Genomic DNA, 27,925 nt, shown 5'->3' on the forward strand with positions numbered 1-27,925 from the left:
GGGGGCGGCCCGAGGTGAGGTCTGGGGTGGGGGGCCGCTTCCAGTTGTTTCCCAGGCCCCCGCTCCGTGTGCTCCGCCCCCCCCGCCGCCCCCGCCCGCCAGGAGTAAGGCCAGCAGGGGGGGGAAGGGGCGACCTCAGGGCGGTGGCGGCGGGGGCACCGGCCCGCGAGGGGAGAGCCCCGCCGCCGGCGCACCCGCCGCCGCCGCCGCCGCCCCTGGGCCGGGCGGGGCGGGGCCTCCCGGCGACCCCTCCCCTTCTCCGCCCCGGGCCGCGCCCGCCCCCCACGTGGCCGCGGGCGGGCGGGGCGGGGCGGCACCTCCTCTTCCGCGCGCCCCGCGCAGCGGGAGCCCAGCCCGAGCCGGCCGAAACCGAGCCCAGCCCGAGCGGTGCGGAGCCCGCGGTGGGCCGGCAGCCGCGGCCCCTGGCCCGACCCGAGCGAGCGCCGCCGCGCCCCGCCCGGTAAGTCCGCACCTCTGCGCCCCCCGCCAGGAGCCGCAGGGGAAACTGAGTCCGAGCGAGGGAGCTCTTGGGGCCGGGGAGGGGGTTGGGGCAGCGCGGGGTGCGCCCCAGGGGGCGGCACAGGGCGGCGGGCTCGGGGCTCCCAGCTCCCGGGCGGCGCCCCAGGAGCCCCCGGCCCCAGGGCGCAGCCCACCGCGGACTGCCGACCCCCGCGCGAGACGTGGCCCGCACGCGCTGCCGCGGTGGCGGGTCGAGGGTCAGCCCGGCCAACGCCCCGCCCGCTGCGGGCAGAATTTCCCCTCCCCGCGGCCGCCACATCCTGACCATGAATCAGCCACAGTTGGGAAAATAAACTTCGGCTTCGGGTCGGCAGCCCGGGTAGCCCCGCGAGGCGCGCGCCGGCCTGGGGTCCCGCCTGTGCTGTTCTGTCCGCAGCTGCCTGGGCGCGGGTGGGCGCACACGGGGCCCTGGCACCCCCACAGGCAGGCCTTGGGGGCGCGAGCCCCCATCACTGCTCGGGCGGGGCTCCTCCGGTCTGGGGCTGGTAAGCCTGGGGGTGGGAGGCTGGTTCTGTGCTCCTCCAGCCCCACCCCTGAACCTCCTTCCTGAGGAGGGAACTGCGGAATGGGCATGACCTCAAGAAGGAACTGCGGTCACCACCTCCATCAGCCCCCAGCTGCTCCCGGGGAGCTCGGGCGGGGGTTCTGCGTGCCCGGCCTCCTGAGGGTCTGTAACCTAGGGCCCCAGGACGCGTGGAGGCTGGCCTCCGTTGTGCCCCATCCTGGCGGGCCACACAGGAGTCCATGTGGGTGGAGCTGGCCATGACCCTGCGTGGGTGAGGCGCACCCTCAGGAGAGCTGCTGTTGGGAACTTCCCTTCCCACCAGCCCCGCCTCCTGCCCCCTCAGGCAGTGGGGCCTGGGCAGGACTCTTGCCTGCTCTGGGCCTCAGTTTCCCCACCTGCACCCTGAAGGACGGGGACAGTGGTTCAGGCGTGGACCTCCTCCCTGTCGCTCCCAGTGGAGAGGAAGAGACCCAGAGCAAGTGCCTCAGTGCCTCCACGGTGCTGTCCAGGGCAGGAGCCTTCGGGGACAGGGTGCTGCAGACCTAGGGTATCAAATATCCGCATTCAGTGCCAGGTCTGGAGTCTGGGGCCTCGCACTCAGTGCCCCCACTCCCTCACCAGGGCAGCACCAACGCCTGATTTAAAAAGCCAAGTTGGGCAGTAGCCCCCAGCTGACCGCTGCCCAGGCCCCACTTTCCGCCTCCCCCGAGGAGCTCGGGGGCTGACGGACAGGTCATCCGAGGGGCCCTGCTGGGGAGGGGACCAGGGTGATGTGTCTGTCAAGGTTGCACTGCTTTCCAGCAGAGAGTTAACTCTCAGGTGAGGCCCCCCCATTCTGTGGAGGTGCTGATGGCTGTCGAAGCTAATTGCACACACCCTACATGCCAGGCCCCGGGAGCTCCTAACCTTACATACACTCTGTTCACTTTTCATCAGAGTGCAGTGATTTTCCAGGCTGGAAAAGTTAGCAGGTGCCTGAGGGCTGGGGAGGGATGGAAGGCAGCCGGAAAATGTCGGGCACCGCCGGTGGGTGCAGGGCATGATGCGGTCGCCCTGGCTCTGGACCAGGGCAGGGAGTGTTCTCCAGGGCACCCAGAAGAGGAACCGGAAGGCAAAGTCCCCCCACAGTCTGAGGGATGGGGTCTGACTCAGCTGCCTGGCTCCTTCCCACTCTGGTCTTGCACACAGCAGGTATCTAGAAGTTGCATGGTTCGAGGCCCAGTGGACACAGTGGATTGGGAAAGGCATGTCCACCTCTATTTCAGGACAGTGGACAGAAGTGGGTCTAGAGGAGACAGGCCAGGATTGGAAGGTTGAGGCCAGGCAGGAGCCAGTCTCTTCGGGGCTGTCCCCAGACAGCGCCACGCCTGGGGGGCCCTGGATGCCTAAGATGAGGAGGCTGGTTTCAACCCATAAGGAAGGAGTGCATGTGAGGGGGTGAGCTCCCCATCACTGGAGGTGTGAGAGCAGGGTCTGACCCCTGGCTGCCTACCAGCCTCACCCTGGGAAGGAGGGTCTTGCCCGTTCCTCCTCTGAAACGGGGCAGCCTGGTCCTGAGCGGGTGTGGGGTCTGTTAACACAGCTGCTCCATCTGCGCAGCGTGTAGAGAAATCTCCAAGATGAAGGGAAGCTCTTTGGCGGTGACCGCCAGCCTCCTCCCCAGCCAGGCAGGGAGAGAGGGGCAGGGTGGGCCTGCACCTTCCCCAGGTGTGACTACGGAAGGGACGGACTGGGTGTGGGGTTTCTCCGCCCTGCTCTGCCGGGTGCACAGTGGAGCCTGGCCACGTTGCCCAGGGCCCTGAGCAGAGTCTGTGTGCAGAACGAGCCAGCCTGCCACGTCCCGCCCCACGGCCTCCGACCCTCACGCCGACCCAGTGGGGCATGGGTACTGTGACCACCATCTGCTTCACAGAAGAGGAAACTGAGGCACGGGGCTGCTGGGTTGTAGAATCAGCGGTGCCATTGTGGCAGGACGCATTTATAAAGCCCCTACTATGTGCGTCTGCTTCTGTGCTCACTCAGTGCTCAGCGGGCTAGAGTGTGGGCGCACAGGAAGTGCTTCCCCGGGGTCAAGGTGAGAACGGGCGGGCCCCAGGGGGCACCTGGAGGCCAAGGCTAGCCCCATGTCCCTCGTCACCGCCACAGAGACCCGTGGTGTCCCAGCACCACCCTCTGGGAGTAAGAGAGCTCTGTCCTGGCCAAGCAGCACCCCTGGGGCTCCCAACTGGGGAGGGCGGGCACCGGGGCACCCACCTGTGTGACTCCGAGCAGCCCATGCAGACAGACGCTGGGACGGCTAGACCACACAGAGGCCCCTGCCCCGGGGCTACCTGAGGACAGGACGCCTTCTTCTTTTTTTTTTTTTTACATTTTATTTATTTATTTGAGAGAGAGAATGAGATAGAGAGAGAGCATGAGAGGGGGGAGGGTCAGAGGGAGAAGCAGACTCCCCACCGAGCAGGGAGCCCGATGCGGGACTCGATCCCGGGACTCCAGGATCATGACCTGAGCCGAAGGCAGTCGCTTAACCGACTGAGCCACCCGGGCGCCCCCAGGACGCCTTCTTCTGCCTGCCCCGCTCATGGCCCCCTCCCACCCAGCCCCACCTCATCCCTGCAGTTTTCCCTGGTCAGGGCCCCCTCCCACCCATGGGCTGTTGCAGCACCCTCCACCACCCCCCTGCCTGTGAGCTGGGTCCAGGCGGGAAAAGAGGGGCTGGAAGGTGGACGAGAGCCCCCTGCTCCCATGAGGTTGGCCTGGGCGACCGCACAGGGAAGGCAGAGCCCCACCGAGCCAGAGTGAGTGGCCAGGGCCACTGAGGGTCATCGGGTAGAGCCGTCCGTGGGTGGGAGACCAGTCAGGAAACACACTTGGGGGGGTGGGGGCAGACTGTGCTTCCCATTTAGCAGATGGTGCCTCTGAGGCCTAACCTCCAAGCCTGGCCTTGAGGCTAAGCCAGGGCACAGCGGGTCAGAGAGGAGGAGGCCAGTTCCGCACACACATATGCTCACACACGCTCACACGCTCACACACACGTGCTCACACGCAGCTCCCGCCCCTACACACGCTCACACACACACGTTCACACAGGCAGTGCCCGCCCCCCACACACACACACCCCGTGGGGCAGGGGTTTCTCTGTTCCTGAGCTCAATCTTGGCCTTGCCGAGTGCTGGTGGACATGAGTGTGGATGCCAGTGTGGGCCCTGGCCAGCTGTGTCAGAGGGCCTCAGTCTCCCCGTCTGTGCCTGGTCCCAAGTGTGGCCTCAGTGTGCAGCCTGCCTCCCCCGCCGTCTGTGTCCCCATGCCCAGGTCCCCATTTCTGCTCAAGTACAGCTTGGCACACAACAGCAGGGAGGCCACGTCTGCTCTTCGGCTGGCCCGGGGGGGGGCGCTCCCTGTCCCCCCTTCCCTGCCTGTCTCTACCTTCCCTGTGCGTAGACATGAGTGTCTGAGAACAGGAGCCCCACGTGCCCAGATGGGATCCTGCCCGTTCGGAGGCACCTACGGCCCTGCCTGGTGCTTCCGGGCTGCATGGAGGTGGGGACAGAGGAGGTGGGGGGCACAGCCCAGGAGGGACTGTGTAGGCCAGGCCAGCAGGTGGGACTGACTCAGCCAACCCAGCATCCCTGGAGAACATCCTGGCCATTTTAGGATGAGAAGACCAAATCCTCGATGGGCCTGGCCCTAGGCAACTGGCAGGGAATGCCTCGGGGTGTCTCGTGCTGGACACCAAGTGTCTTGCTCACCCGCCGAGCCTGGGGGTGCAGGGACCGAGTGGGGGCTGCATCCCAGCTCGATGTTGGCCCCTGGCAGCCTGGCTGAGGAGGAGGAGGCGGCGGTGAACACAGTGGACGGGTGGGAACTTGGGCATTTCCAGGGCCCGGTTTACAGATGGCGTCCTGTGGATCTATCGGCGGGCTCAGGGGCGGGCATTGACATGCTCATCCCCGTTGGAGGACTGCAACCGGGGCCCTGGCAAGTCCTGTGGGTTGTCCAAGGGACACAGCCAGGCCGTGGCAGAGCCTGATCTCACCCAGAAGCTGAGCTGTCCTCTGCCCCCAGGGCCCTAGCCACAGCCCCTGGCAGTGCCAGGCAGCCCCTCCCCCCCTTCAATCCACTGCTTTGTTCTCCCTGCTCCTGGGCTGGAGGCTGGGACGTGGGACAGGGCCAGGGGCTGGGACTGCCAGGACAGGCAGTGGGCAGTCTTCAGCTGCACCCCAACAGCCTGAGGCCTGAGACAGGCACACACATCAGGGCATTGAGGGTCCTCCCAGCCCGGGAGAGGCCTTTCCCGAGGGCAGCAAGGAGACGGGGAGGGACATGGGACCTCCTGGAGGAGGCATCTCTGAGCTGCATCTGATCTTGGGGGGCAGAACCCAGGGAGGAGGGATTCTGGTGCCAGCCTGAGGTCTCGGTGGGGCCCGCAGGAGGCCCTGCGGGTAGAAGGTGCAGCCTGCGGTAGAGCGGCCCCAGATTCAAACGCCGCCCTGCCACATGGGGGCCAGCCAGCTCCTCGCAGTCCCTCACACCCAACCACAGGTCTCTACCCCTCACTCCCCTCAAGCAGTCACAGACGGAACTGGCCACCCTGTGCCGCTCTCCTGTGCTGGGGCAGGCCGGCAACCCCTCCCCACCTCGGGCCGCCAGACTCTGGACCTGAAACCTGAGCATGTCGGAGGCGGCCAGGCCCTCCAGGGAGCACCACCCCCCTGGCCTTGCTTTTATGCGCAGCTGGGGAGATGGAGAGCTGGCGGCAGCGAGATGCCAGGGCAGACCTAGTCCCTGTGAGCCCGCAGTGCAGGTGGAAGCGAAAGCTCAGCTTCCTGGCGTGGGTGCCTCTGCCCTTCCTGCCCTCCCCTACGAGCAAGCCATCCACTGGGGGAGGTGGCATCCCAGACCACCCCCAGCCCTTCCCCAGAAATGCATACACAGTGCCGGGCCCAGGGCTGCACTGCAAGCACCCTCCTCCCAGTGAGCAAGGGGCTCCAGAGCCGCGCACCAGCCTCTAGCAGGCGTTTCCTGTTTGACCAAGTCCATCCTCTACACCAGGGCAGCCCTCTCTGTGGCTTTCTGTGGCTGCCACCCACTTCTCTCCTAACCCAGGAGGGTGGAGGAGGCAAACAGGCCAGGCTTGAGCACCGCGTGTCTGATACCAGTCCCACCTGCCCCCAGATCCCAGACCTGGCCTCCCTGACCAGCGGTGTCGCCGGGCTCTCAGCGCCAGCCTGCCCAGCTCAGCCCCCTCGGTCCCCCTCCACCCTGTGGTGCCACAGGGGAGACCAGCTGCCGGCTCTGCCCTGTGTCCCTGGCGGCCTGCGCTGGGGGCGGGCCCCTCTGAGCCCAGTTCCCCTCAGAGATTATGGGCCTTTTCTGTCACTGTGCTCTTTCTCTCTTTCTAATTATGAAAATGACCACATGCACCCCAGAAGCAATTTCTGTTAGCATTCAGGCATGTGACTGGTGGGACATGTTTGATGGCTGAAATCCTACACAGTACGACTTGGTGTCCTACTTCCTGTCTCTGTTTTTAATTCAGCACCGCTGTGGAGGTCTTGGTGCCCACCCACCCCCAAGTGGCCCCTCCTGTCTTGTTGCTGGATGCGCAGTGGCCCGGCAGGCCCCCTCACACATGGCGGGATTGGGGGGTGGCGTTCAGGGGAGGGCTTGGGAGGCACAGGCCCTGCACTCCATCCTGGGACTGCAGGCAGCAGGGGGCTGGAGTGCTCCTTGCACGTGAGACCGGCCAGGGGCCCGTGAGGACACCACCCCTTGGCCAAGGCCGTCCGCACTCTGTGCCTGGGGATGGGTGGGCGGTGGGTAGGCACTCGGTTGTTCCTCCTTCCCCAAGGCCCACTGTGCATGGCCTCCAGCCCGGGATGAGCCCCTGGTAGGTGACCCACGCTAGTCCTTTGAGGGCTTCCGGCCTGGTGGGGAAGGTGGTGCATGCACTGGAGGCTTGAAAGGAGCCCAGGTGATGGGAGGAAGGGACATGGGGCATCTGAGTAGGACTCAGCTCCAGGGGCATCCCCCAATCCCGCAGGGCCCCTACTGCCCCTGAGCTCCAGGGAATTGCTGCTGGAAACACAGTACAAGGGTTGCCAGGCAGTGGAAAAATTTGGAGCTAAAAATACAGTGTGGCAGCCCCTGCCTCCCAGTTCCGGAACCCCGCTCCTGCCATTGTACCCGCCTTCCCCAAGGAAGACAAGCTCACTCTTTGCACCCCGCCCCCGCGCCCTCACTGGCTCTGGGCCCAGAAACACCCAGCCCCGGTGCTGACGCTGGCAGGGCCGCCCTGAGGCTGCCTCCCCACAGCAGCCAGCCCCTCTCCCGGGTGCCCCTGTCCCCAGCCGGTGCCTCCCCTCCCCCTCACTCCCCCCCTGGGGCCCCCAGCCCCTCCCCCAGCCGTCGCAGTGATCTAGGAACAGAAGGCCAAACCCGCTCCTCAAGGGTGCTGAGCGCTGGCATTTCTCTGGGCTTCCCCACCCCACCACACTGCTGAGACCCCGGGGGGCCCATGCGGGGGCCTCCCACAGCCATGCCCAGGACCCAGCTTGGTGCCCAGTGCCCGCCTTGGGAGGCCCTCCCTCTCTGGCTCAGTTTCTCTGTCTGCATGGCAGGGGCTGGACCCTGAGGCCGGGGGGTGGGGAAGGCAGCTTCAATCCTGCCCCCTGTCCCCCCCCCAGGAACACACTCTGCTTGACAGACCCCTGCCAGGCAGGGGCGGTGCCTCCCCATGAGTCCGCACGGCTGCCTGGCATGTGGGTGCCCGGATGGAGGTGCTGGTACTGCGGTGAGGGGCTGGCCGGGCGTGGGCAGAAAGGCAGATGGGTGTCCGCGTCTCCTCCGGGTCCTCAGGGCAGCCCCAGCTTGGACTGGGTGAGCTCGGGTGAGCGGCGCACCCGGTCAGTGGACTGACCCAGCTGAGGGGGGAGGCGTGACCCCGCCCCAGCGGGAACCCCACTTTATTGGTAGGACAAAATTGAGCGCTGAAGAAGCATTGGGGAACGTGCCACTCGTGTCAGAGCCCCAGTATCTTCCTCTGCAAAAGGCCCCTGCTCACCAGAGTTCCCCTGGCGCAGGGGGAAGGACGGACTGTCTGCGGGGCACTTGGGGGTGCTGAAGCTCCCCCACCTTTCAGCTGCCCGAGGGACTGGGTAGGGCCTGAGCCGCCAGGTGCTTGGACCCTGGGAGACGGTCGTGCTCTTCAGTGGGTGGTGCCTGCCGCAGAAAAAGTCTCTGCAGATGCAAATTCCTGCGCTGGCCCCACCCCCGTGTGGGGTGCGGGGGCCCAGAGATAACATTCCGGAGCGTGTGGCCCCGCCCCACCCTGACTAGGCGGAGTCTGGGAGGGTCCCTGCGACCCCGCCCTGTCTAGGCGCCGGGCTGGCTTGCAGCGGGACGCTTGGCCCACGGGCTGGGCGGGGCCGGGCGCCCGCGGACGGAATGACAACAGCCGGGAGCGCTCGCTCGTGCCGCCGGGTCCAGTTTATCCGCTGGGAACCCCACCGCACCTGTCAGTTGACAGACCGGGAGCAGAGGGCAGCGTCCCGTCCCCAGGAGCACACAGCCAGTAAGCCCAGGAGTCTGGCTCCTGCCTTCCAGCACGCCGCCTCCCCCGCGGGTCCGGCTCTTGCCAGGCAGGCTTGTTCCCCACCGTTCTCCTGACTGCAGCAAATGCCTGATTCCCTCTGGGGCTCCCGGCAGAAACGTTCAACCACCACCCGCACAGGGACAGGCCGTGTCTCGGGAGCTGCTCCTGGCAGGGACTGGGTCACCACCCCTGAATTTGGCTGAGACGCCAGGCGGGCAGGAGAGTGGGATCGCTTTACAGTTTGATTATGTGTATACGCGGTCATGGTTCCTGTGGACGTGCCGTGTTCTATCCGTGTGTAGTGTGTGCGTGTGGAGCGCGTCTATACATCCTGTCTGATTGTTGCCGGGTGTGCCTGTATGTGAGGCACTCGAGTACATATGTACGTGTGACATGCTGTCTACTGTGTGCGTGTCCTATTCTGTGCGCGTGTATAATGCACGCGTGGAGGGGCATGATCAGCTTGTGAAACTCAGCTCCAGGGCACACAGCTTAGGGTCCTTCGTGGGCAGGCAGGTAGACAGGGCTGATCGCCTCCTGCAAGGGGGCCCCTGCAGGTGGGGTCTCTTGGGGTAGTGAGCTGGGGGTGCACACGGAGGCCTAGGCAGTGCCAGGTGGGGCGCTCTGGGCTATGCAGGCTGTCTGGGAGAGGTTGTTTTCTGCACCTAGGGACCCCTGGGGCTCTTGGCTAGAGAAGACCCTTAGGATGCTGGAGGCCTGGCCTGGGAGAGTTCATGCTCCAGCACTCAGCCTGTGCCAAGGAAACAGGGACTTGGGCCAGTGGGGCGGGGGTGGGGTGGGGCGGGGAAGGGAGGGTCAGTCCTGGCTGCGCCTTTAAGCGGCAGCACCCGAGGTGGGCGGCAGTGTGTGCGAAGACCGCTTGCTGTGCTCTTCACGGTGCCGGGAGCAGCCCCCTCCCCTGGCCCCAGGAGGCTGCCCAGGAGGGACCAGAGCCACAGCTGGAGGCCGGGCAGCTCAGTGGGCAGCAGTGATGAGAAGCCAGGAGAGTGCGAGGGGCAGCCTGAGGCAGGGCCTGGAATGGGCGGGCAGAGGCAGCCGGAAGGTCTTGCGCATCTGGGTGAGTGGACGGTGGGGGAGGGGGCGGGTGGTGAAACCGTGCCATCTCAGGGAGGGCTGACGGACACCCTGACGCCTCTGCAGGGATGCCCATACCCCCTGCCTCTCCGGATGCTCCCAGTGGGCAGATGCCAGAGGTTCAGGTGAGGACAGGGTGGCTCACGCAGGACGAGTGGCCTGGTGGGCCCAGAGCTGGTGCGCACGCAGGCCGGAGCCTCTCTCCCCCTCAACGAGACCGCCTCCCTGGGGCACCCCCACGAGCCTGCCTGGCACTCAGCCAGGCAGGAGGATGAGGGGCTGGTGGGGGGCTGGACTCCTGGTGTGGACCCACTGCAAACAGAGGAGGGGCTGCTGGAATGCCAGGCCATCCCATGCTTGGGGTGGGGGGAATTCGGGGAGCACAAAGGAGGACACCCAAGACACTCACCAAGGCGGAGGGGGAGTGGGGCCTCCAGGGGTGCCAGCTGTGAGCCAGCCAGGGACAGGCACCTGAGCTCCTGTCCCCACTCCACCTCTATCTCCTGTAGGACCTCAGATGGCCCCTGGAGTCCCCCCGTAACGTACCGGGTCCGGCAGCCCTGAGAGGGAGGCTGGGCTGGATGCCTGGGGTCCAGGCTCACTCAGTTCTGCCCTTTCCAATTCTGGGGGCTGGGCATGTGACCTGGCTTCTCTGGGTACCACCCTCCTTTCCTCTCCTGTAACGTGGGGCGGCTGGGGACCTGGGGGGGGGCGGTGGCGGGGCCAGGCCCTGGGCATGAGGCTCGGTGGTCCTGCTGTGCCCTGCTTCTCGGGCGCCCTCTCAGCAGCTCCATGCTGTCCTTCTCACGCACTAAATACAAGACCCGAGCCATACATGGTCGCAGGAGAGCCTGGGCTGCCCCTGACCTTTGAGGCCAGTCCCCAGAGGCTCTGGCTGAGGACAGCATCACCGTCGAGGGCCCCGAGGAGGGGGGCTTAGTGGGTGTGGCAAAGGCACGGTCACGGCCGGCCTGTCCTCTTGGGGGAAGGCAGGGTTGGGGGGCTCACACCTGTTGAGGCTGCATCGAGTAGAGCTCCACATGCCAAGGGCTTCAGGGGACATCCGGTCCTCTGCCCACACAGACGGACGAACTGAGGGCCTCAGAGGCAGGGCTACTTCCCCAGGGGCCCTGGCCTTGCTCGTGATGGGGGGGCTCCAGGCCGACTCCCTCAAGTCGGCCCCTTCCCCAGCCACCGCCTGATGCCATGGGCAGCCCCCAAGTGCCCAGGGTCTGGAACGGCCCCTCCCGGTTGCCCCTATCTGACCCCGTCCCCGGGGCAGGGGAAGTGCTCTGGGACAAGATAAGGGAGCCCCAGAGATGCCACTTTGGTTGCTTCGTCACTACTGGATCAGTGGTGTTCCTGCCAGTGTAGCTGCCTTGAGGTCCTCGGGTGGACAGGGAGGCGGCTACTACCCACTCAGCCAATGTGCGGCTCGTCAGGGGAGCGCACGAGGAGAAGCCCGGGACGGCGGCGGCCCTGACGGCGGGACGAGGGCACAGTGTCCCCCGGGCAGGCCCGTCCGGCAGGCGGAGGGAGACACCGAGGCAGAGGACCCTGCCTCCCCCCGCGGGCCGGGGGCTCACGCCCGACTCCCCCTGGCCCCGCAGGTCGGCAAGATGTCGGTGAAGGAGGGTGCGCAGCGCAAGTGGGCCACGCTGAAGGAGAAGCTGGGGCCGCAGGACTCGGACCCCACGGAGGCCAACCTGGAGAGCGCGGAGCCCGAGCTGTGCATCCGGCTGCTGCAGATGCCCTCCGTGGTCAACTACTCGGGCCTGCGCAAGCGTCTGGAGAGCAGCGACGGCGGCTGGATGGTGCAGTTCCTGGAGCAGAGTGGCCTGGACCTGCTGCTCGAGGCCCTGGCGCGCCTGTCCGGCCGCGGGGTGGCCCGCATCGCCGACGCCCTGCTGCAGCTCACCTGCATCAGCTGCGTGCGCGCCGTCATGAACTCGCAGCAGGGCATTGAGTACATCCTGAGCAACCAGGCCTACGTGCACCAGCTCTCCCTGGGTGAGCCGCGGCCCGCTGCTGGGCGGTGGGCGGGCAGCCTGGCACACACACCCCTTCGCGACTCAGTATGGAGGCTCTGGGCCTCGGACGGCAGCGGGAGGGCTGGGGTCGCAGGAGAGAACTCAGCGGGGCAGCAGGGAGGGCTTCCTGGAGGAAGACCAGGTTCCCGTTCGCCCCAAGTCTGAGCCCTCCAGGTCAGCTCAGAGCCATGGTCCCCCAGCCGCTGCACCTGGTTGTCCCCTCCGTTCTGTGACTTTGCCTGGCCTTTCCGTCCAGCCCTGTGCTTGTTCATGCCCCGCCCCCTTCCCCGTCTCTGGCCCACAGCGCCCCTCCCTCCCACCGGCCACCCTGGTCCGTGCCCTGGCAGCCAGACTCACCCGGGCCAAAAACGCAAGTCCACCCTAGTAGCCCCACTTACCTTCGGCCTGGCTCCAAGCCCCTGACCTCCGCAGGGCCACAGCCCTTCGGTTCTGGCCAGCACATGAAGCTGGTGGCACCTTCTCCCACCTTCCCCACACCCCTACCCTGCCCACTCGGTGCCCTGCCCCCACCTCCTGCTCAGGCTGCGCTGGGCCTTTGTGCACCTGCTGACTCCTTAAGGTCTCCCTCACGGTCACCTCCTCCAGGAAGTCTCCCCAGGCTGCACCCAGCGTCAGCCTCCTACCTTTGGGAGGACCTCAGGTGGCCCTTAGTGAACAGGGGTCACTGTGTGTCCCTCGCCTGTCAGGCTGTGATGCTCCAGGGCAGGTGCTCGGAGCCGCGGGAGGGGGCGGTGACGGTGGGTCGGCCCGTGGGGGTGGGCGGGCGCCTGTGTGGCTGAGCAAGCCAGCGGGCACTCAGCCTGCCCTGCGCAGCCGGGCTTGTGCGGCTGCGTAGAGTCCCTCGTAGCCTCTCAGCAAGGCCAGCTAAGGGGCGCCCCCAGCGCTTCCCCAGCCCGGGAGATGCGGTGGGAGGCGGGCTCGGGCGACGAGGAGGCACCGCAGGCTGTTTGGTGGAAACCTGGGCTCAGCCCAGGGAGCTGTGCCAGGGGCCGCTCTCGGACCAAGGCCCGGCCCAAGCGGACCGGTCCTGCGGGGCCGCTCTCGGAACCCAGGCCCGGCCCAAGCGGCCCGGTCCTGCGGGGGCCGCTCTCGGAACCAAGGCCCGGCCCAAGCGGACCGGTCCTGCGGGGGCCGCTCTCGGAACCAAGGCCCGGCGCAAGCGGACCGGTCCTGCGGGGGCCGCTCTCGGAACCAAGGCCCGGCCCAAGCGACCGGTCCTGCCGGGGCCGCTCTCGGAACCAAGGCCCGGCCCAAGCAGACGGGTCCTGCAGGGGCCTGGGCGCCGGCGCAGAGCGCCCCCTGGTGTCCACCTGTGGGCCTGCTTGTCCCGCTGGAGTGGGGGTTCCGTTGGGCGGTCAGACGGGTGGGAAGGGCCGCCGGGAGGAGGAGGAGCCCAGGCCTGGGATCGATGCGGGGGCGCCCACTGAGCCTCCCTGGCCCTCGGCAGCTCTGGACACGTCCAACGTGATGGTCAAGAAGCAGGTGTTCGAGCTGCTGGCCGCCTTGTGCATCTACTCCCCCGAGGGCCACATGCTGACCCTGGATGCCCTGGACCACTACAAGGTGAGCCGCGGGGCGCCTGGGTCCACGCTGGGCCAGGGCACGTGCTGACCCGGCCCTCGCCCGCCCTGCAGACGGTGTGCAACCAACAATACCGCTTCAGCGTCATCATGGCTGAGCTCTCCGACAGCGACAACGTGCCCTATGTCGTCACCCTGCTCAGTGTGATCAACGCCATCATCCTGGGCCCCGAGGACCTCCGCACCCGCAGCCAGCTGCGCGGGGAGTTCATCGGTAAGCGCCCGTGGCCCGCCCTGTGCCCCCTGCAGGAGCTGCCCCTCCCCGCTCCCCTGGGGCCCTGGACTTGGGTCCTGCATGGCTCTCAATGTGAGGCTGACCCCCCAGTTCCAGTCCTGCCAGGGTGGCAGTGACCGTTCAGCGGGGACGACCGTGTTGCCCTCCAGAGCGTTCTGGGTACTTGTAGGAATGGCAGGGTCCCCCTCCCGCCCATGGGCTGGGTGTTCTGGGTGGTGGGAATGAGCCCAAGGAGGGCGCAGAGAGGAAGGCCTCAGAAGACGCAAGCAACCCGGGGTGGGGGGCTGACCAGAGCAGCCTCTGAGGCCCGCTGACCCCACTGTCCCTTCCCAGGGTTGCAGCTGCTGGACATCCTGACACGGCTACGGTGAGTCCCCACCACTGTTCTCCAAAGCCAGGCTCACCCTTTCCTTGGGTCCCACACGGCACCTCCAGTGGGCAGAGGGGGCTTCCAGGAGTAGCCCCAGTGGGCCTGCCCCGCTGAACCCAGTCCCAGTGACAGTGCAGTCTGCCGTCGCTCACACTGCCTGACGGGCCACCCTGCGGAACCTCTCGGCCCAGGGGCTTGGGGGTTGCCAGACACAATGCAGGACACCCCGTCAAGTAGGAGTGTAGACCAACAGCAAGGCGTTCTAGCGTAAGCATGTCCCATATGTCGCATAGGACATACTCATGCTAAATACCACTCGCTGTTTTCCTGAAATTCAAACTTATTTGGGTTCTGGGAACCCACGCAGCTGAGAACGTCCCTCCCAGGCCCCATCAGGACCACTGTCCTGGGTGGGGCCACCTGTCCCAGCTACAGGGCCACGTGCCCAGCACAGCCCCGCTCAGAGAGGTCTGTGCGTCTGTCCAGGGTCGGGGGGGAGGCGGGGGGCGGGCAGCAGCCTCAGCCCGCCCGGCCCCTCTCGCCCCAGGGACCTGGAGGATGCCGACCTGCTGATCCAGCTGGAGGCCTTCGAGGAGGCCAAGGCTGAGGACGAGGAGGAGCTCCTGCGCGTCTGTGGGGGCATCAACATGAACAGCCATCAAGAGGTCTTCGCTTCTGTGTTCCACAAGGTGAGCTGGGGCAGGGCAAGCTGGCCGGGGCCCATCTCCAGAGGCGGGGGTCCGGGGCTCAGACACGGCTGCCTTCCCTGACCGGAGACCCCACCCCGGCCAGATCAGTGGGGCCAGATCTGGAGCCACATCAGGGAGCAGCGAGGGATCAGGGGGCTGGAGACAGGAGGAGCCCGGAGCTGGAACGGGCAGCCTGGGGGCAGTCTTCGCTGTCACAGGCTCCGAGCCAAGGCCACGGGACCCGGGAGGACAGCATCCCAAAGACCAGGGCTGCCCAGAGGTAGCTGAGCTGTCCTGGGCCCCCGCAGGTGGGCTGCCTCGAATGGCCCAAGGGGCTTCCGGACCAGCAGGAGGCCAGGAGGCTGCGTTCTGGTCCAGCTCAGGCCCTCCCTGGCCGGGACCTCCTGTCCTTCGCTGAACCCACGGCTCTCAGCCAGGGGACGAGTGTCGCCAGGGGGCCTCCAGAAACATCTGGACACATTTGGGGTGGTCTCAGTCGGGCAAGGGGTACTACCGGCTGCAGGCGGGTGGAGACCAGGGATGCCGTGAGACCTCCCACCATGCCCAGGGCAGTCCCCAGCATGGAGAGGGGTCCAACCCCAAATATCACTGGTGCAGCAGTCAGGGAACCCCAGCTCTGGCTCATCCAGAGCGGTGACGGGGTGGACGTTCCTGGCAGTCTGAAGCCTGCCGTTGTCGGCCTGCCCCGGGAAGGGCATGGCTGCCCACCCATCCTTTTCCTCCCCACCCAGGTGAGCTGCTCCCCAGCCTCTGCCCAGCTGCTGTCCATGCTGCAGGGCCTCCTCTACCTGGAGCCCACCCTCCCCTCCAGCCAGCTGCTCTGGGAGGCTCTGGAGAACCTGGTGAACCGGGCCGTGCTCCTGGCCAGTGACGGTGAGCAGGTGGGGCAGATGGGGGCGTCCTGCCCACAGCGCCCTCCCTGACCCCAACCCAGCGGGCAGACAGTGGGTCTTAGACTGTTGTGGGAGGGTTCCGTCCTTGGCCCCTCACCCACCCTCTACCTGAGGGCAGTGGCCATGCCTTGCCCGCCGCCCACCACCCACCTCCTCTGGCACCTGCCCTGACCCTGGACAACCCCTCCACAGTCCAGGAATGCACCCTAGAAGAGATGGTGGAGCGGCTCCTGTCCGTCAAGGGGCGGCCACGCCCAAGCTCCCTGAACAAGGCCCACAAGAGTGTGCAGGCCGACCTAGGCCAGAGTCAGAAGGGCAGCATGCCCCAAAACAGTGGTGCCCTGAAGGCGGGTGTGGAGGGCCGCCAGCCCGAGGCCGACCTCACCAGCCTGCACACCGTCGACGTCCAGGGCTTGAGCAGCATGGTCGCCCCACAGCAGCGGGCGCCCACCCCAGTCCCACCTGCACCCCCACTCCCCGGCTCCCCTGCAGTGCCTCCTCCCCCACCCCTACCTCCCCCACTGCCAAGCCTGGGGGCCCTGGCCCCCCCACCCCCTCCCCCACTGCCAGGCCTGGGGGCCCCGCCACCCCCTCCCCCACTGCCAGGCCTGGGGGCCCCCCCACCTCCACCCCCTCCCCCACCCCCGCTGCCTGTCTCGGTTGGGGCCCTACCTCCCCCACTCCCGGGCACAGGGTGCCCCCCTCCCCCCCCACCCCTGCCGGATCTGTCTGGCTCCTCTAGGGTGGGTGGCGAGGACATCATTGTGGCCCACGTGAGCCACGGCCTAGACTCTGCCTGGGTCCCAAGCCACCGGCGAGTAAACCCTCCCACTCTGCGCATGAAGAAGCTCAACTGGCAGAAGCTGCCGTCCAGGGTGGCACAAGGTGAGGACCCCCGGTCCCTGTGAGTGGCTGCCTTCCCGCGGCCGGGGGCTGGGCTGCTGGGCAAGTGGCCCGCCAAACCTGCAGCAGCCCTGCTCCTGTCTGGGCCTCGGCCCGGGCGTGAGCCTGACCGGGCACCCCATGCGCAGAGCACAACTCCATGTGGGCCTCGCTGAGCAGCCTGGGTGCCGAGGTCGTGGAGCCGGACTTCTCCAGCATCGAGCGGCTCTTCTGCTTCCCCCAGGCCAAGCCCAAGGAGCACGTGGCCGCCCCGGCCAGGAAGGAGCCCAAGGAGGTGGGGCCGGGCTGGGGCTCGGGCGGGGGCCTCTGTGCTGCTCAGGGGCCAAGGGCCAACACCAGGGCCGGGGTGTTTTCCAGATCACTTTTCTGGACTCCAAGAAGAGCCTGAACCTCAACATCTTCCTGAAGCAGTTTAAATGGTGAGCAGCCCCTCCTGGGAGCCCCCTCCCCTCCCCTGCACCTCCCGTCTTGGGCTGCGCAGTGCCCTCTGCAGGCCGCTCCTGGGAAGTGCACACCCCCCTCCCTGTGGCCAGTCATAGCTGCAGACGGGCCCCGCTGGGGGCCCTGCAGAGCACCAGGCCCCACTTCCTGGGGAAGCTGAGGCCCAGACAGCAGCAGTCAGTGCTCCTGGCCCCCAAGTCCTTGCCTGCAGCTGCTGGGCACTGGCTCCTGCCAGGGAGCTCCCTGGGCATGCATGAGCCGGCCTGCCTGGGTCCTGAGCAGCCGCCTGGAAGGAGGAGCGGGGGGTGCAGACCCGGAGGGCGGTATTCAGCCCCCAGCCTCGTTACTGTGTGACCCCAGGCAGGGGGTTTGCCTTCTCTGTATCCCGGCAGCTCGGGCCCCCAGGCAGCAGAGAGGTCATGGGCTGAGGGCAGCCCCCGACTGACAGGGTCCCCAGGAGCCCCCAGGAGGTGGCCGTGCTCCCTGGGCTCCCACCCCAACCACGCCCTCTCTCCTGCAGCTCCAACGAGGACGTGACTGCTATGATCCGGGCTGGGGACACCACCAAATTCGACGTGGAGGTTCTCAAGCAGCTCCTCAAGCTCCTTCCTGAAAAGCACGAGGTGAGTGGGAAAGAGCCTGCCAGCCCTGCCCTGGGGGCCCCCAGCAAGGGACAGAGGAGGGGACACACGGACGCACAGTCCGGAGCCGCACGGAGCTGTGCTGGACACGAGGGGGCCCTGGCGGGGCAGGTGCACGCAGGTGCCGGGCAGTGCAGGGGGCTTCCTGGGAGGGGATGGGAGCTGGAATCCCATGTGTGGCCTCCTCCCTGCAGATTGAAAACCTGCGCTCCTTCACAGAGGATCGGGCCAAGCTGGCCAACACCGACCAGTTCTACCTCCTGCTGCTGGGCATTCCCTGGTGAGTGGGCAGCCCTCGGACCCCAGGGCCCAGTGGTGGGGAAGGGGCGGGGGGAACTGGGCCTAGACCTCGAGGAAGGAGTGGGGCTGCGCAGACTGTTCCCTTGGGACTCCGCGAGGACCGCTGCACATGTCACTCACGCGCCCACCTGCTCTGAGAGGGAGGGGCGCCCCGCAGGGAGGTGACTGCCCTCCTGGGCCCACCTGGTGCTTGTCTCACGTGCCCCTTCCCGGGCCCTACCCCAGGCCTGCTGAGTCCGCCACTGGGACCTGGCCCAGGAACGTGCATGTCGAACAGGGCCGGGCCGTCAGCCCCCCGAGCTGCAGGCCCAGCGCCGGTGAGGGGGGCCCAGTCCCTGATCTCCTGCTCTGTCCCCAGCTACCAGCTGCGGGTGGAGTGCCTGCTACTGTGTGAGGGCACGGCTGTCGTGCTGGACATGGTGCAGCCCAAGGCCCGGCTGGTCCTCGCGGCCTGCAACAGTGAGTGGGGGCAAAGCCTGGGGCTGGGGGGACCTGGCGCCCGGAGAGCGAGCGATCCCGGCGCGCTGACCTTCCCCACCTCACCATAGACACGCAGACACAGCCCTGCTCTGAGACACGCACCATGCACGCGCACTCACGTGTGCACCCACCAGCACTCACACAGACCCACTCAGCCCCATACACAGCTGCGTGTGTGCACGCAGGGACACACACGTGAACACTCACTGCTTTCTCCAAACGAGGGACGAGCAGGAACATAACCAAGCCCCGGGGCAGGGACGCAGCAGTGGACGTCCACTCCCATCCCGGCCACAGAGCCAGGAGGGCCACCATCCCCGAAGCCCCAACGGATGGTTAGGGGAGACCCGGGGAGGCCACAGCTACAGCCTTCTGGAAGGTTCCCCCCAGCAGCGTCATCCCCAGAAGGGGGCAGGGGTCGTCCGCCCCCGGGGCGCGGGGGTGCAGTGAGTGCTAACAGTGGTAGACCTGCACCCAGAGCCCCTGAGCCTGTTCGCCGTGGGGGGGTTCCAGCCACCCTGCCCCCCCCGGACCGAGCCCAGGGGAGGGGAGCGAAGAACCGCACGCCACAGCCTCAGACACTGGGCAGCACCCTCCCCTCCCTCAGCCCTGGTGCCCTCCCACAGGCCTGCTCACCAGCCACCGGCTGCCCATCTTCTGCCAGCTGATCCTGAAAATTGGAAACTTCCTTAACTACGTAAGCGAGCCCCCCCTGCTCCCCCCCACCCCGCTCCCCCCTGCCAGGCAGCAGGGGCCCTCACTCCTGACCCGGGCCCTCGCAGGGCAGCCACACGGGGGACGCTGATGGCTTTAAGATCAGCACGCTGCTGAAGCTCACGGAAACCAAGTCCCAGCAGAGCCGCGTGACCCTACTGCACCACGTGCTGGAGGTGGGACCGGGGCTGGCCCCCCCGAGGCTCGGGCATCCCTGGGGCCAGGGTGTGGCCACGGGGCTCTCACTGGACCCGTCCTGTTGCAGGAGGTGGAGAAGAACCACCCAGACCTCCTGCAGCTGCCCCGGGACCTGGAGCAGCCCTCCCAGGCAGCGGGGTAGGTGCCCCCTGCCCCCCTGACCCGCCTGACCTGCGCTGGCGCCCCCCTACCTGCCTCCCTGCACCAGCACCCCTCACCAGCCCCCCTGCCTCACCTGCGCTGGCACCCTCCTCGTCCGGGCCGGTGAGGTGGCTGGGCCAGGTAGGCCCCCAGGAACCACTGCCCCATAGAAAGCTCACTTTCACCTCAGACTAGGACCTTGGGTCCATCATGGCTTGTCCCCACGTGATTTGCAGGAGGAAACTGAGGCCTGGGGGAGGTAGGGAGTGACCTGGTCATGGTCACACCAGGGGCTAGGCTGACGCCACCTCTTTACAAGGTTGAGCCTCACAACAGCCCATGAGGAAGGCCATGCCACTCCCATTGTACAGATGGGGAAGCTGAGGCCCAAGCAAGTGGGGCTGCATTCATGGGGCCCCTCAGCACAGAGGGGCAGCTCAGGGAGGGTGGCCTGGACCTTCCAACTCCAGGTACATGCTGCTGCGGAGGGTCCTCAGGCCCAAGAGCCAACGATGGGCTGAGCCGCTGGGTCCCAGCATTTCACCCCCAGCACCGCCTGGCCCGCCCAGAGCTCTGACGTGTTTCCAGCAACCTGCGGGTGTGTGGTCCAGTGTCCCCCGCTGTCCCTGTGCAGGCAAGGGGCTCCACTGACCCCACAAGATTGGACAGCAGCTATCACCCGACCCCGCCGGGCTCTGGGGTGTTTTTCAGGATCAACCTTGAGCTCATCCGTTCCGAGTCCAGCACCAACCTGAAGAAGCTTCTGGAGATAGAGCAGAAGGTGTGGTCCTCCATCCCTGAGGTGCAGGAACAGTACACCCAGCGCGTCCAGGCAAGCCGGGGCCGGGGTCTGGGCCGGGGGGCGACGGCGGATCGTTTCCGGGGGGGGAGGCCTTGCTGGGGGTGCGGCAGCCTAGGCCAGCGAACCAGGCAGGGGCCGGTGAGCATGGGGGAGGACAGAGCCCGGGCCAGGGGCCCCGCGGGAGGGCAGCATGCTGTCCCTGGTCCCACGGTGGTTCCTGCAAGTGAGGGGCTTCCCCGACCCGGGGGCCGCAGTGCCCAGACCTCCTGGTCCTGCTGTCTGTGGGGTCCGCTGCAGCTAGCCGTCACGCTCCTGCGGCCGGGGCCCCGCCCTGCCCCCAGGGCTCCCTCCACGGGGCTCCCCCAGGGCTGTGACCGTGCCCCCTGCCCCCAGGCCAGCATCAAGGCCTCCCGGGCGCTGGATGAGGTGTTCCAGGCCATCGAGCAGAAGAAGCTAGAGTTGGCCAGTTACCTGTGTGAGGATGCTCAGCAGCTGTCCCTGGAGGACACATTCAGCACCATGAAGACCTTCCGGGACCTCTTCATCCGCGCCCTGAAGGTGGGCTGGGCCGCAGCCCCTCTGCAACCTCGGGCAGAGCAACTGGAATCGCCCCTTGAGGGCTGGGGGTCACGGGCTCTGTGTCCACCCGCCACAGGAGAACAAGGACTGGAAGGAGCAGGCGGCGAAGGCTGAGAGGAGGAAGCAGCAGCTGGTGGAGGAGGAGGCGCGGAGGCCGCGGGGGGAGGACGGGAAGCCTGGTGAGGCCGGGCCCAGCTGGGGGGTGAGGGAGAGCTGGGGGGGGGCGGCCCCGGCTGGGGGACAAGGGAGAGCTGGGGGGGCGGGCCTGAGTCCTCCGTGCTCGTGCTCGTGCTCGTCCCCCATCCTCAGAGCTCTTGGGGCACCGCCCACCCCCTCCAGGTCATCTCCTTTTCAGGGTCACCTGGGTGGGCTCCAGGGACCCACAGGCAGCCTCTCTGAGGGTCTCTGGGGCTTCTCAGTCAGGAGGGGAGTCGGGAGGCAGGAGGAAGTCTGTGTCATCGACGCCCTGCTGGCTGACATCAGGAAGGGCTTCCAGCTGCGGAAGACGGCCCGTGGCCGAGGGGACGCAGAGTGGGGCAGCAAGGCGGCCGCCGTGGACCCGCCGAGGGACAAGGCGCCTGGTGAGACCCTCTCCTGCCTCTCATCACCATTTCCCTCCTGCCATCCCTCTGCCTGCTCTCCCCCCTCCTGCAGGAAGCCCTCCCTGACCTCATAGGAGAGCCCTCCGGGCAGCTCCCTTGTTGCCTGAGAAATGGCACGGCCACGAGGTGGGGCTAGAGGGGCAGGCAGCTCGGCCTTCTGGTGCTCCCGTCGGCTGCGAGGGCCTTTGACAGGTGTCCCTGTCCCCGGGGCCCAGGGATGCTGAGGTGGTGGGAGAGGTGGGCACGGGGCCTGGGAGAGGGGCGCTCCACTCAGCGTGGCTGCTCGGTGGGGGGGCGCTCTAGGGACAGGGATGAAATCAGCCCAGTGCCCCCTGCTCGGCCACACCGTGGGCCTGCTCTCTGGGAACCCACACCTGGAGGCCACCAGGGAAGTCTCCTGGGGCTGTGGGCTCTGTAGGGCTGGTGGCATTCGGGTAGAAGCTGGGATGGACGGAGGCCTCCCCCTTGGGCACATCCTCAGGATGGTCTGGGAGTCGGGGCCCGCCCTCAGCCGCCATGTCCTGTGTCCACAGTGGCCCCCAGAGTCCCCTCAGGAGGCACCGGCTGCCCCACCTCTGAGCCCCGGGGCTGGGACCTCTCAGATGCCACTGCCCCAAGCCCGCAGCCCACTGCAGACCCGTCAGAGGAGGGCGGGCCTGGGCCCCTGGAGAGGCGTTCTTCCTGGTACATGGATGCCAGCGATGTCCTGACCACCGAGGACCCTCAGAGCCCCCAGCCTTCTCAGGGCGCCTGGCCCGTGGTGCTGGGAGGTGCGCAGGCCCTGAAGCCTCTCAAGCTCTCTGGTGACAAGCCTCCCGGGGTCAGAGGGTCGAGCCAAGATGCTGAAGACCCCACAGCCCCTGAGGGCGTCGGCCTGGCCGAGGCCGACAGCACCGTGGAGGGGCCGCCGGACGCCGCTGCCCACGGCCGCAGTGCCGACCTCCCCGCCACAGGCCCTGGCGTGGCCGGGGACGGCGACGGGGACCAGGAGGACACAGCCCCAGATTCTGCACTGGACACATCCTTGGACAGGTCCTTCTCTGAGGACACAGTCACGGACTCTTCAGGGTCCGGCACTCTCCCCAGGGCCCGGGGACAGGCCTCAAAGAGGACGGGCAAGCGAAGGAAGAAGCGTCCCTCAAGGAGCCAGGAAGGTAACTTGGGGCTCCCCTCCCGTCATCCCTCGTCCCCCGGAAGCAGGGGACCCGGGTAGGCAGGGCACATGGGGCTTGGGGGCATTGGTGTGCGACCCGCAGCGGGGCCCCGAGCCGCGGCCGGCCGTTCCCTCCTCTCCCCCCAGGAGTGGGTGACGCCCGGGACACCCCACGTCCTGCAGGAGAGACGGCCACCCTTGTGCTCGTGAGAGGAGCGGCTCCGGGAGGGGGAGCTCTGCCCTCGTCCCCACGCCCCTCGCCCGCTGGCAGGGAGTGGTGGCCGGGCGGGTGTGGCCCGGGGCTGCCTGAGACCCCGCTGTGTGTGGTGCAGCCGGTGCGCCAGCTCCGAGCTCAGGCAGGTCAGGAACAAGCCGCTGAGCGCGTCTCTCTTATTTGAAAGCAGAGGTTGTCCCTGACTCTGACGGTAGTAAAACACAAAGACTCTGTGTGATTCAGTGAGGTACGTACCCGCGCGGGCGCTGAGCACTAACAGCGCCGCAGAGGCCGCCCGCACCCCGCCCTCCCGGACGCTAACCCGCCCCCCAAGCCGCCCGGGCCTGTCTGCGAGCCTGCCCGCCTCTGCCGCTGGTGGTGGGACCCGCCTGGCTCGGCCTGCCCCCGCTCTCTGGAAGGGCAGGAGCCGTGCTTTGCTTAGCTGGTGTCTCTGCTGCGGCCCGGTGTGACCTTGGAGCTGTGCGCTGGCCAATAGGCCTCAGGTTGGGGGGGCTCTGATGGCGGGGGCGGCTTGGCCTCCTAGGCCGGGCAGGACAGACGGAGGCTGCCCCTGTCCCAAGCGGTCTGGCTAGTCCGGGGCTTTCTTGACTCCTGTCCCTCAGGGTGGCACCTTCGCTCTGAGACCTTCCATGAGGCACACCCCAGCCCTCCTCTGGCCCTTGTTGGGCCACAAATGTCCCCAGGGAGGCAGTGAGGGACAGAGACAGTCCCAGGGGCCGGCTGCCAGGGAGAAGCGGGCCACAAGCCCTCTCCAAGGAATGGACGGACCTCCCCTCCCTGGCGGCCAGGTCCTGGGGACCACAGATGGGTCTGTAGGCACATCCTGGGTCCACTGCACCAGGCCTCCCAGGACCCCCGAGTATGGGCAGGACCGTCATTGTCTCTGACGTGGCCCGAGAGGCTCACAGATGCAGACAGACAGGCCTGGGGTCCCTACTGCATTCCGGGCCATGCTAGTGGTATGCAGACCTGTTCCTCACGAGCGGGGAGCCACTTGGGTCTGCAAACACCTGCACCCAGCTCGGTGCCAGGGTGCTGTGCTGGCCTGCAGGGCCCGGGGCGCAGGACTCGGGGCATAGAGGAGAGGTCCAGCAGTGCCCAGAGGAAGCAAGGGCAGAAGCGAGGTCAGGTGCACCCCTCTTTACAGTGTATCCTCACTATTGGGTACAGCCTTTAGTCTCAGTTCCAGAGTTTGCTCCTGGGGTTACTTTCTGAGCTCGGCTCTTTGGTGGGAAACACCAGCGTGCACTAGCAAGTGGGGCCGAGTGGTCTGTGGGTTTGGGGGGCTGGCAGCCACATGTGGCCGCTGCCCAGGGAAAGATCAGTGTGCACAGCACGGCTCTGTGCTCTCGCAGGACCGCCCCCATCCTCCAGCATAGTGGTCCCGCTGCCGCGTGCTCGCTCCCCCACCCTGGGCCCCAGCATCCCAGTGGCTGGGGGCAGGAGGAAGGAATCCCACCGTCCTTGTCTCCTCAACCTTTTATTTGAAAAACTTCAACCAGACAGGGAATTTGCAAGATCATAACAAACACCACATACCCTTCACCCCGAAAGGGCAAGAACTTGCAAAAAAGAGCGAAATGATCAGCATTTGCTGCATTGCTCTCAACTTCACTAAAGGATTTGAGAGTTAGGGGCATCGTGCCACTTGAACACAGCCCCCAGGGTCTCCTGAGAATGAGGCTGCTCTCCCCAGCCCCCACCCAGCACGTTTCGGGGTCTGTCATGTGCAGCCCCAGGCCCCAGCAGGGCCCGGGCAGGGGTCCCACCTTGCCTGGTTGTTTTGGCTTGTTGGAACTGAGACACCCCCCACCCCTGGGGACCACACATCCAGCCTCTGTCTGTCTCGGGTGGCCCCCGTGTAGAAGGCACCTTCACTTCAGGGGTGTCCCACGGCTTCCCCCCCACTGCTTCCAGATTGTGTTTGGGGCAGGAATTCGACACACGTGATGTGGGTCCTCCCCAGGGCCCCTCAAGAGGGGCTTGGGCCCTTTTATCCCCTGGGTAGGGGCCTGGATGCCAATTACCTGGTTGAGGTGGTGATTTGGGAGCCCCCTGCTATGTGGTGCCCTGGCCCCGCCTTGCCCTGGGTCCTGGCACCCTGGAGGGGGGCCGACAGAAACCCTGCTCTGAATGACTTTTGACTTCTCTTCTTCTCACTTCTGTGCCCCATCTCTTTCAAGCATGATCCTCAAACGTGTCTGCCCAAGACCCACAGGGAGCCTGGAGTGGCCATGGGGGCGGGGCATTTGCAGGGAAGAGCCGAGCAAGGGGCCCTGGACCAGAGGGCTTTGATGGGCAGGGGGCCTGCAGGGCCGGTTGGGGGCGTGCACGTGGCAGGAACTGTGGAGGTGGGGCCCTAGTGCCCTCAGGACCAGAGCTGGAAAAAGACAAGTCAGGAAGCATCCAGTGTAAGGGGTGGATAGGGAAGCAACTGAGGAAGCTCCAGGGAGAGGCAGCAGTGGGGACTGATGAGGGTAGACAGTGTGGCATGGGCCTGGGCTGGGAGAGCAGGGCCTTGGAGGGTGGTAAGGGGAGAGAGCAGGGCCTCTGGTGCGGGGAGAGAGCAGGGCCTTGGGTGGGGGGGAGAGCAGGGCCTCTGGTGCGGGGAGAGAGCAGGGACTGGAGGGAAGGGAGAGAGCAGGGCCTGGGGGGAGGAGAGCAGGGCCTAGGGGGAGGGGGGAGAGCAGGGTCTGAGGGGAGGGGAGAGCATGGCAGAGGGGGGAGAACAGGGCCTGAGCAGGGGAGAGAGCAGGGCCTCGTGGGGGTGGGGCGTGAGAGTGGAGAAGGTTGGGGAGAATAGGACCTGGGTGGGGAGAGAGCAGGGCCTATGGTGGGGAAGGAGAAAAGGGCCCAGAGAGGGGGAGAAAGCAGGGCCTGTCAGGGGTTGGGGGTGGCAGGCCTGGGGAGGGGGCAGGAGAGAGCAGGGCCTGGGGGCCGTGGAGAAAGGGGGGATGAGGGGAGAGAATAGGGCCTGGTGGGGGAGAGCAGGGCCTGAGCCAGGTGAGGGAGAATGGGGTAGGGGGAGGCGGTGGGGCAGAGCAGGGCCTTGGGGGGGTGGGGGAGAGCAGAGGGGGCAGGCGGGGTGGAGAGCAGGGCAGAGGGGGAGAGAGTAGAGCCTGGGGGCTGGCGGGAGAACAGGTCCTGTGGGGAGGGAGGAGAGCAGGGCCTGGTAGGGGGTGGAGAGCAGGGCCTGGGGGGGGGTGGAGAGCAGGGCCTGGGGGGGGGGGTGGAGAGCAGGGCCTGGGGGGGGGGCAGGCCCAGAGATCCAGGTGGACAAGAGCCAGCTGGCTGGGGGTCATCCCAGCACCTTCCACCTGGAAGAGTCTTGCTGCTCAAGAGCAAGGGCCTAGGGTCAGCGTGGACCGGGGAGACACAGCCAGGCCACCAGGCCATGGTGACGGGACCACAGGAGCCTGGGGACCTGGAAGCAGGCACCTTGGCACTGTCCCCAGCAAGTCTGCTCCTAACGATGCCATTTCCTCTCGCTCCCCACAGGCCTCAGCCTTAAGCCCAAAGCCAAGTGAGCGTGCCCGCGGCCGGCCCCCGCACAGCAGCGGGCCCCTGGACGTGCTGCTGAGTGGGGCTCCTCCAGGGCCAGGCTGGAACTGGGCCCCTGAGAAACCAAAACTCTGTGCCTTACCCTCCAGGGAGGTGGGCCTCCCAGAGCTGCTTGGGGGCACTGTGGCCGAGACCCCAGCAGGCACCAGGGCCCGGCCCCCCGGCCCCCTCCTGGACAGCCTGCACGCCCCCAGCCCTCTGTGGTCTGCTTTCTGAATGCCAATGCCCACGCCTGCACCTGCATGCACCACAGCACCCCCACGGGCACGTGGGCGGTGCCTGTGTCCCCAGGGCGCCTCTCAGCTTGCGCCCTGCCCTCCAGCCACCTGGCACCCAGATGCTTCTAGAGACAGGCCCTCGCAGACCTCAGACCTCTCCCCACAAAGCCATGGGAGCCAGGCAGAGCTGGAGCCCCCACACCCCTGCCCGCTGCCTCCTTACCCAGCCCCGGGCCCCTGCTCCCAGCTCTGCCTCTCAACTGGTTTGGCTGGGCTGGAACTGAGTGGATTTTAACTGAAAGAGGATTGTTTATGCATCTCTGCTCTTCTGGGGTAGCTGAGTTGGGCATAGGTGGCGGGGGGAGGACCCTAGGGCCTGGGGTAGGGGCAGGCTGGCCAGCATCACCACGAACAGGCCATGGTCCCCCCGCTCAGCAAACGGAGGGCGCCTCCCCCCGGGGCTGGCCCCCCTCCCGGTACACCCAGCCCTGGCTGCCACGGCCGGGGCCTGGCCACCTTGTCGCCAGAACGACTCTCCCTACCGCTGCCTCCTCCAGAGGGACCGGGCTCTCCCCGCGCTGGGCTGAGAGGAGGCCGAGGACCCAGGCCTGGCGGCTGCCAGCTCCCCCTGCCCCACCCCTGCCCCAGGCGTGTGCTCCCGAGGCTGGCGTCTGAGAGGCTCAGACCAATAAAGAAGAAAAGAGCTGGCCCCGGGAGCGGCGGCGTGGCGTTTAGGAGCAGCGGGCAAACGTGCAGTGACCTCTCCCAGCGGCTGTGCGGACGCGGGCCTGCCTGCTCCCAAAACACCCCCAGGACCGGAGCAGAGCAGGTGCCAGACAGACCCCAGAGTGGGGGCGAGGGGAGCCCAGAACGTCCATGCAGAAATCTCACCCGCGGAGTCTTCAGCGGATTTACAAGGCCTTCAAGCACCGTGATCCAGTTCTAGAATATTCCATCATCCCCCCGAAGTTCCCTTAGCAGCCACTCCCCATGCTGCCTCCCCCAGCCCCCAAATCTGCTTTCTCTCTCCATAGATTTGCTTTCTGTGGACGTTTCCTATAAATGGAGTCCCGCTACGTGGCCTTTCGTGGCCGGCTTCTCCTACGTAGCGTGTTCTCGAGATTGACCGTGTTGTAGCGTGTGTCGGGACTCCACTCCTTTTTGTGGCAGAGTGGGATTCGCCGTCTGGGTGGGCCTCGCCCTGCCTCACGGCGTGGACGCCGCCAGGGGGGTTTCCGTGGGAAGCTGCTGCGAATATCCGCAGGCCGGTCTGCGTGTGGACTTGGGTTTTGGTTTCTCACAGGCCGGCTCGGTAACTGTGTAGGAAACTGCGAGGTGTCTTCCAAAGCGGTGGCCCCGTGTTGCACTCAAGGATGTGAGCCCCTGTGCAGACATCTGAGGGCTC

The 27,925-nt window shown here is 66.8% G+C and overlaps 1 protein-coding gene across 2 annotated transcripts; it reads left to right on the top strand.

Moving 5' to 3' along the window:
• The first annotated feature begins 301 nt into the window (after positions 1-301).
• On the top strand, positions 302-27,661 carry INF2 (inverted formin 2). Of its 2 annotated transcripts, XM_045901628.3 has the most exons (23): positions 302-460; positions 11,324-11,723; positions 13,212-13,327; positions 13,399-13,558; positions 13,913-13,946; positions 14,497-14,638; positions 15,391-15,532; positions 15,745-16,437; positions 16,584-16,729; positions 16,813-16,874; positions 17,417-17,519; positions 17,732-17,817; positions 18,196-18,296; positions 18,944-19,014; positions 19,100-19,207; positions 19,297-19,367; positions 20,082-20,202; positions 20,566-20,730; positions 20,828-20,930; positions 21,171-21,332; positions 21,887-22,507; positions 22,911-22,967; positions 26,240-27,661. In XM_045901628.3, the coding sequence occupies exons 2-22, from the start codon at positions 11,333-11,335 to the stop codon at positions 22,964-22,966; spliced, it is 3,654 nt and encodes a 1,217-aa protein (XP_045757584.1). In that variant the 5' UTR covers positions 302-460; positions 11,324-11,332; the 3' UTR covers position 22,967; positions 26,240-27,661. The 2 variants fall into 2 exon arrangements, with proteins under 2 accessions (XP_045757584.1, XP_054369877.1); XM_054513902.2 differs by lacking the exon at positions 22,911-22,967.
• Positions 27,662-27,925: the final 264 nt, after the last annotated feature.

This window comes from Mirounga angustirostris, unplaced genomic scaffold (assembly GCF_029215605.1).
Source record: "Mirounga angustirostris isolate CCGP_5_RB_7025 unplaced genomic scaffold, mMirAng1.0.hap1 SCAF_9, whole genome shotgun sequence".
In the NCBI taxonomy this organism is placed as follows: Eukaryota; Metazoa; Chordata; class Mammalia; order Carnivora; family Phocidae; genus Mirounga; species Mirounga angustirostris.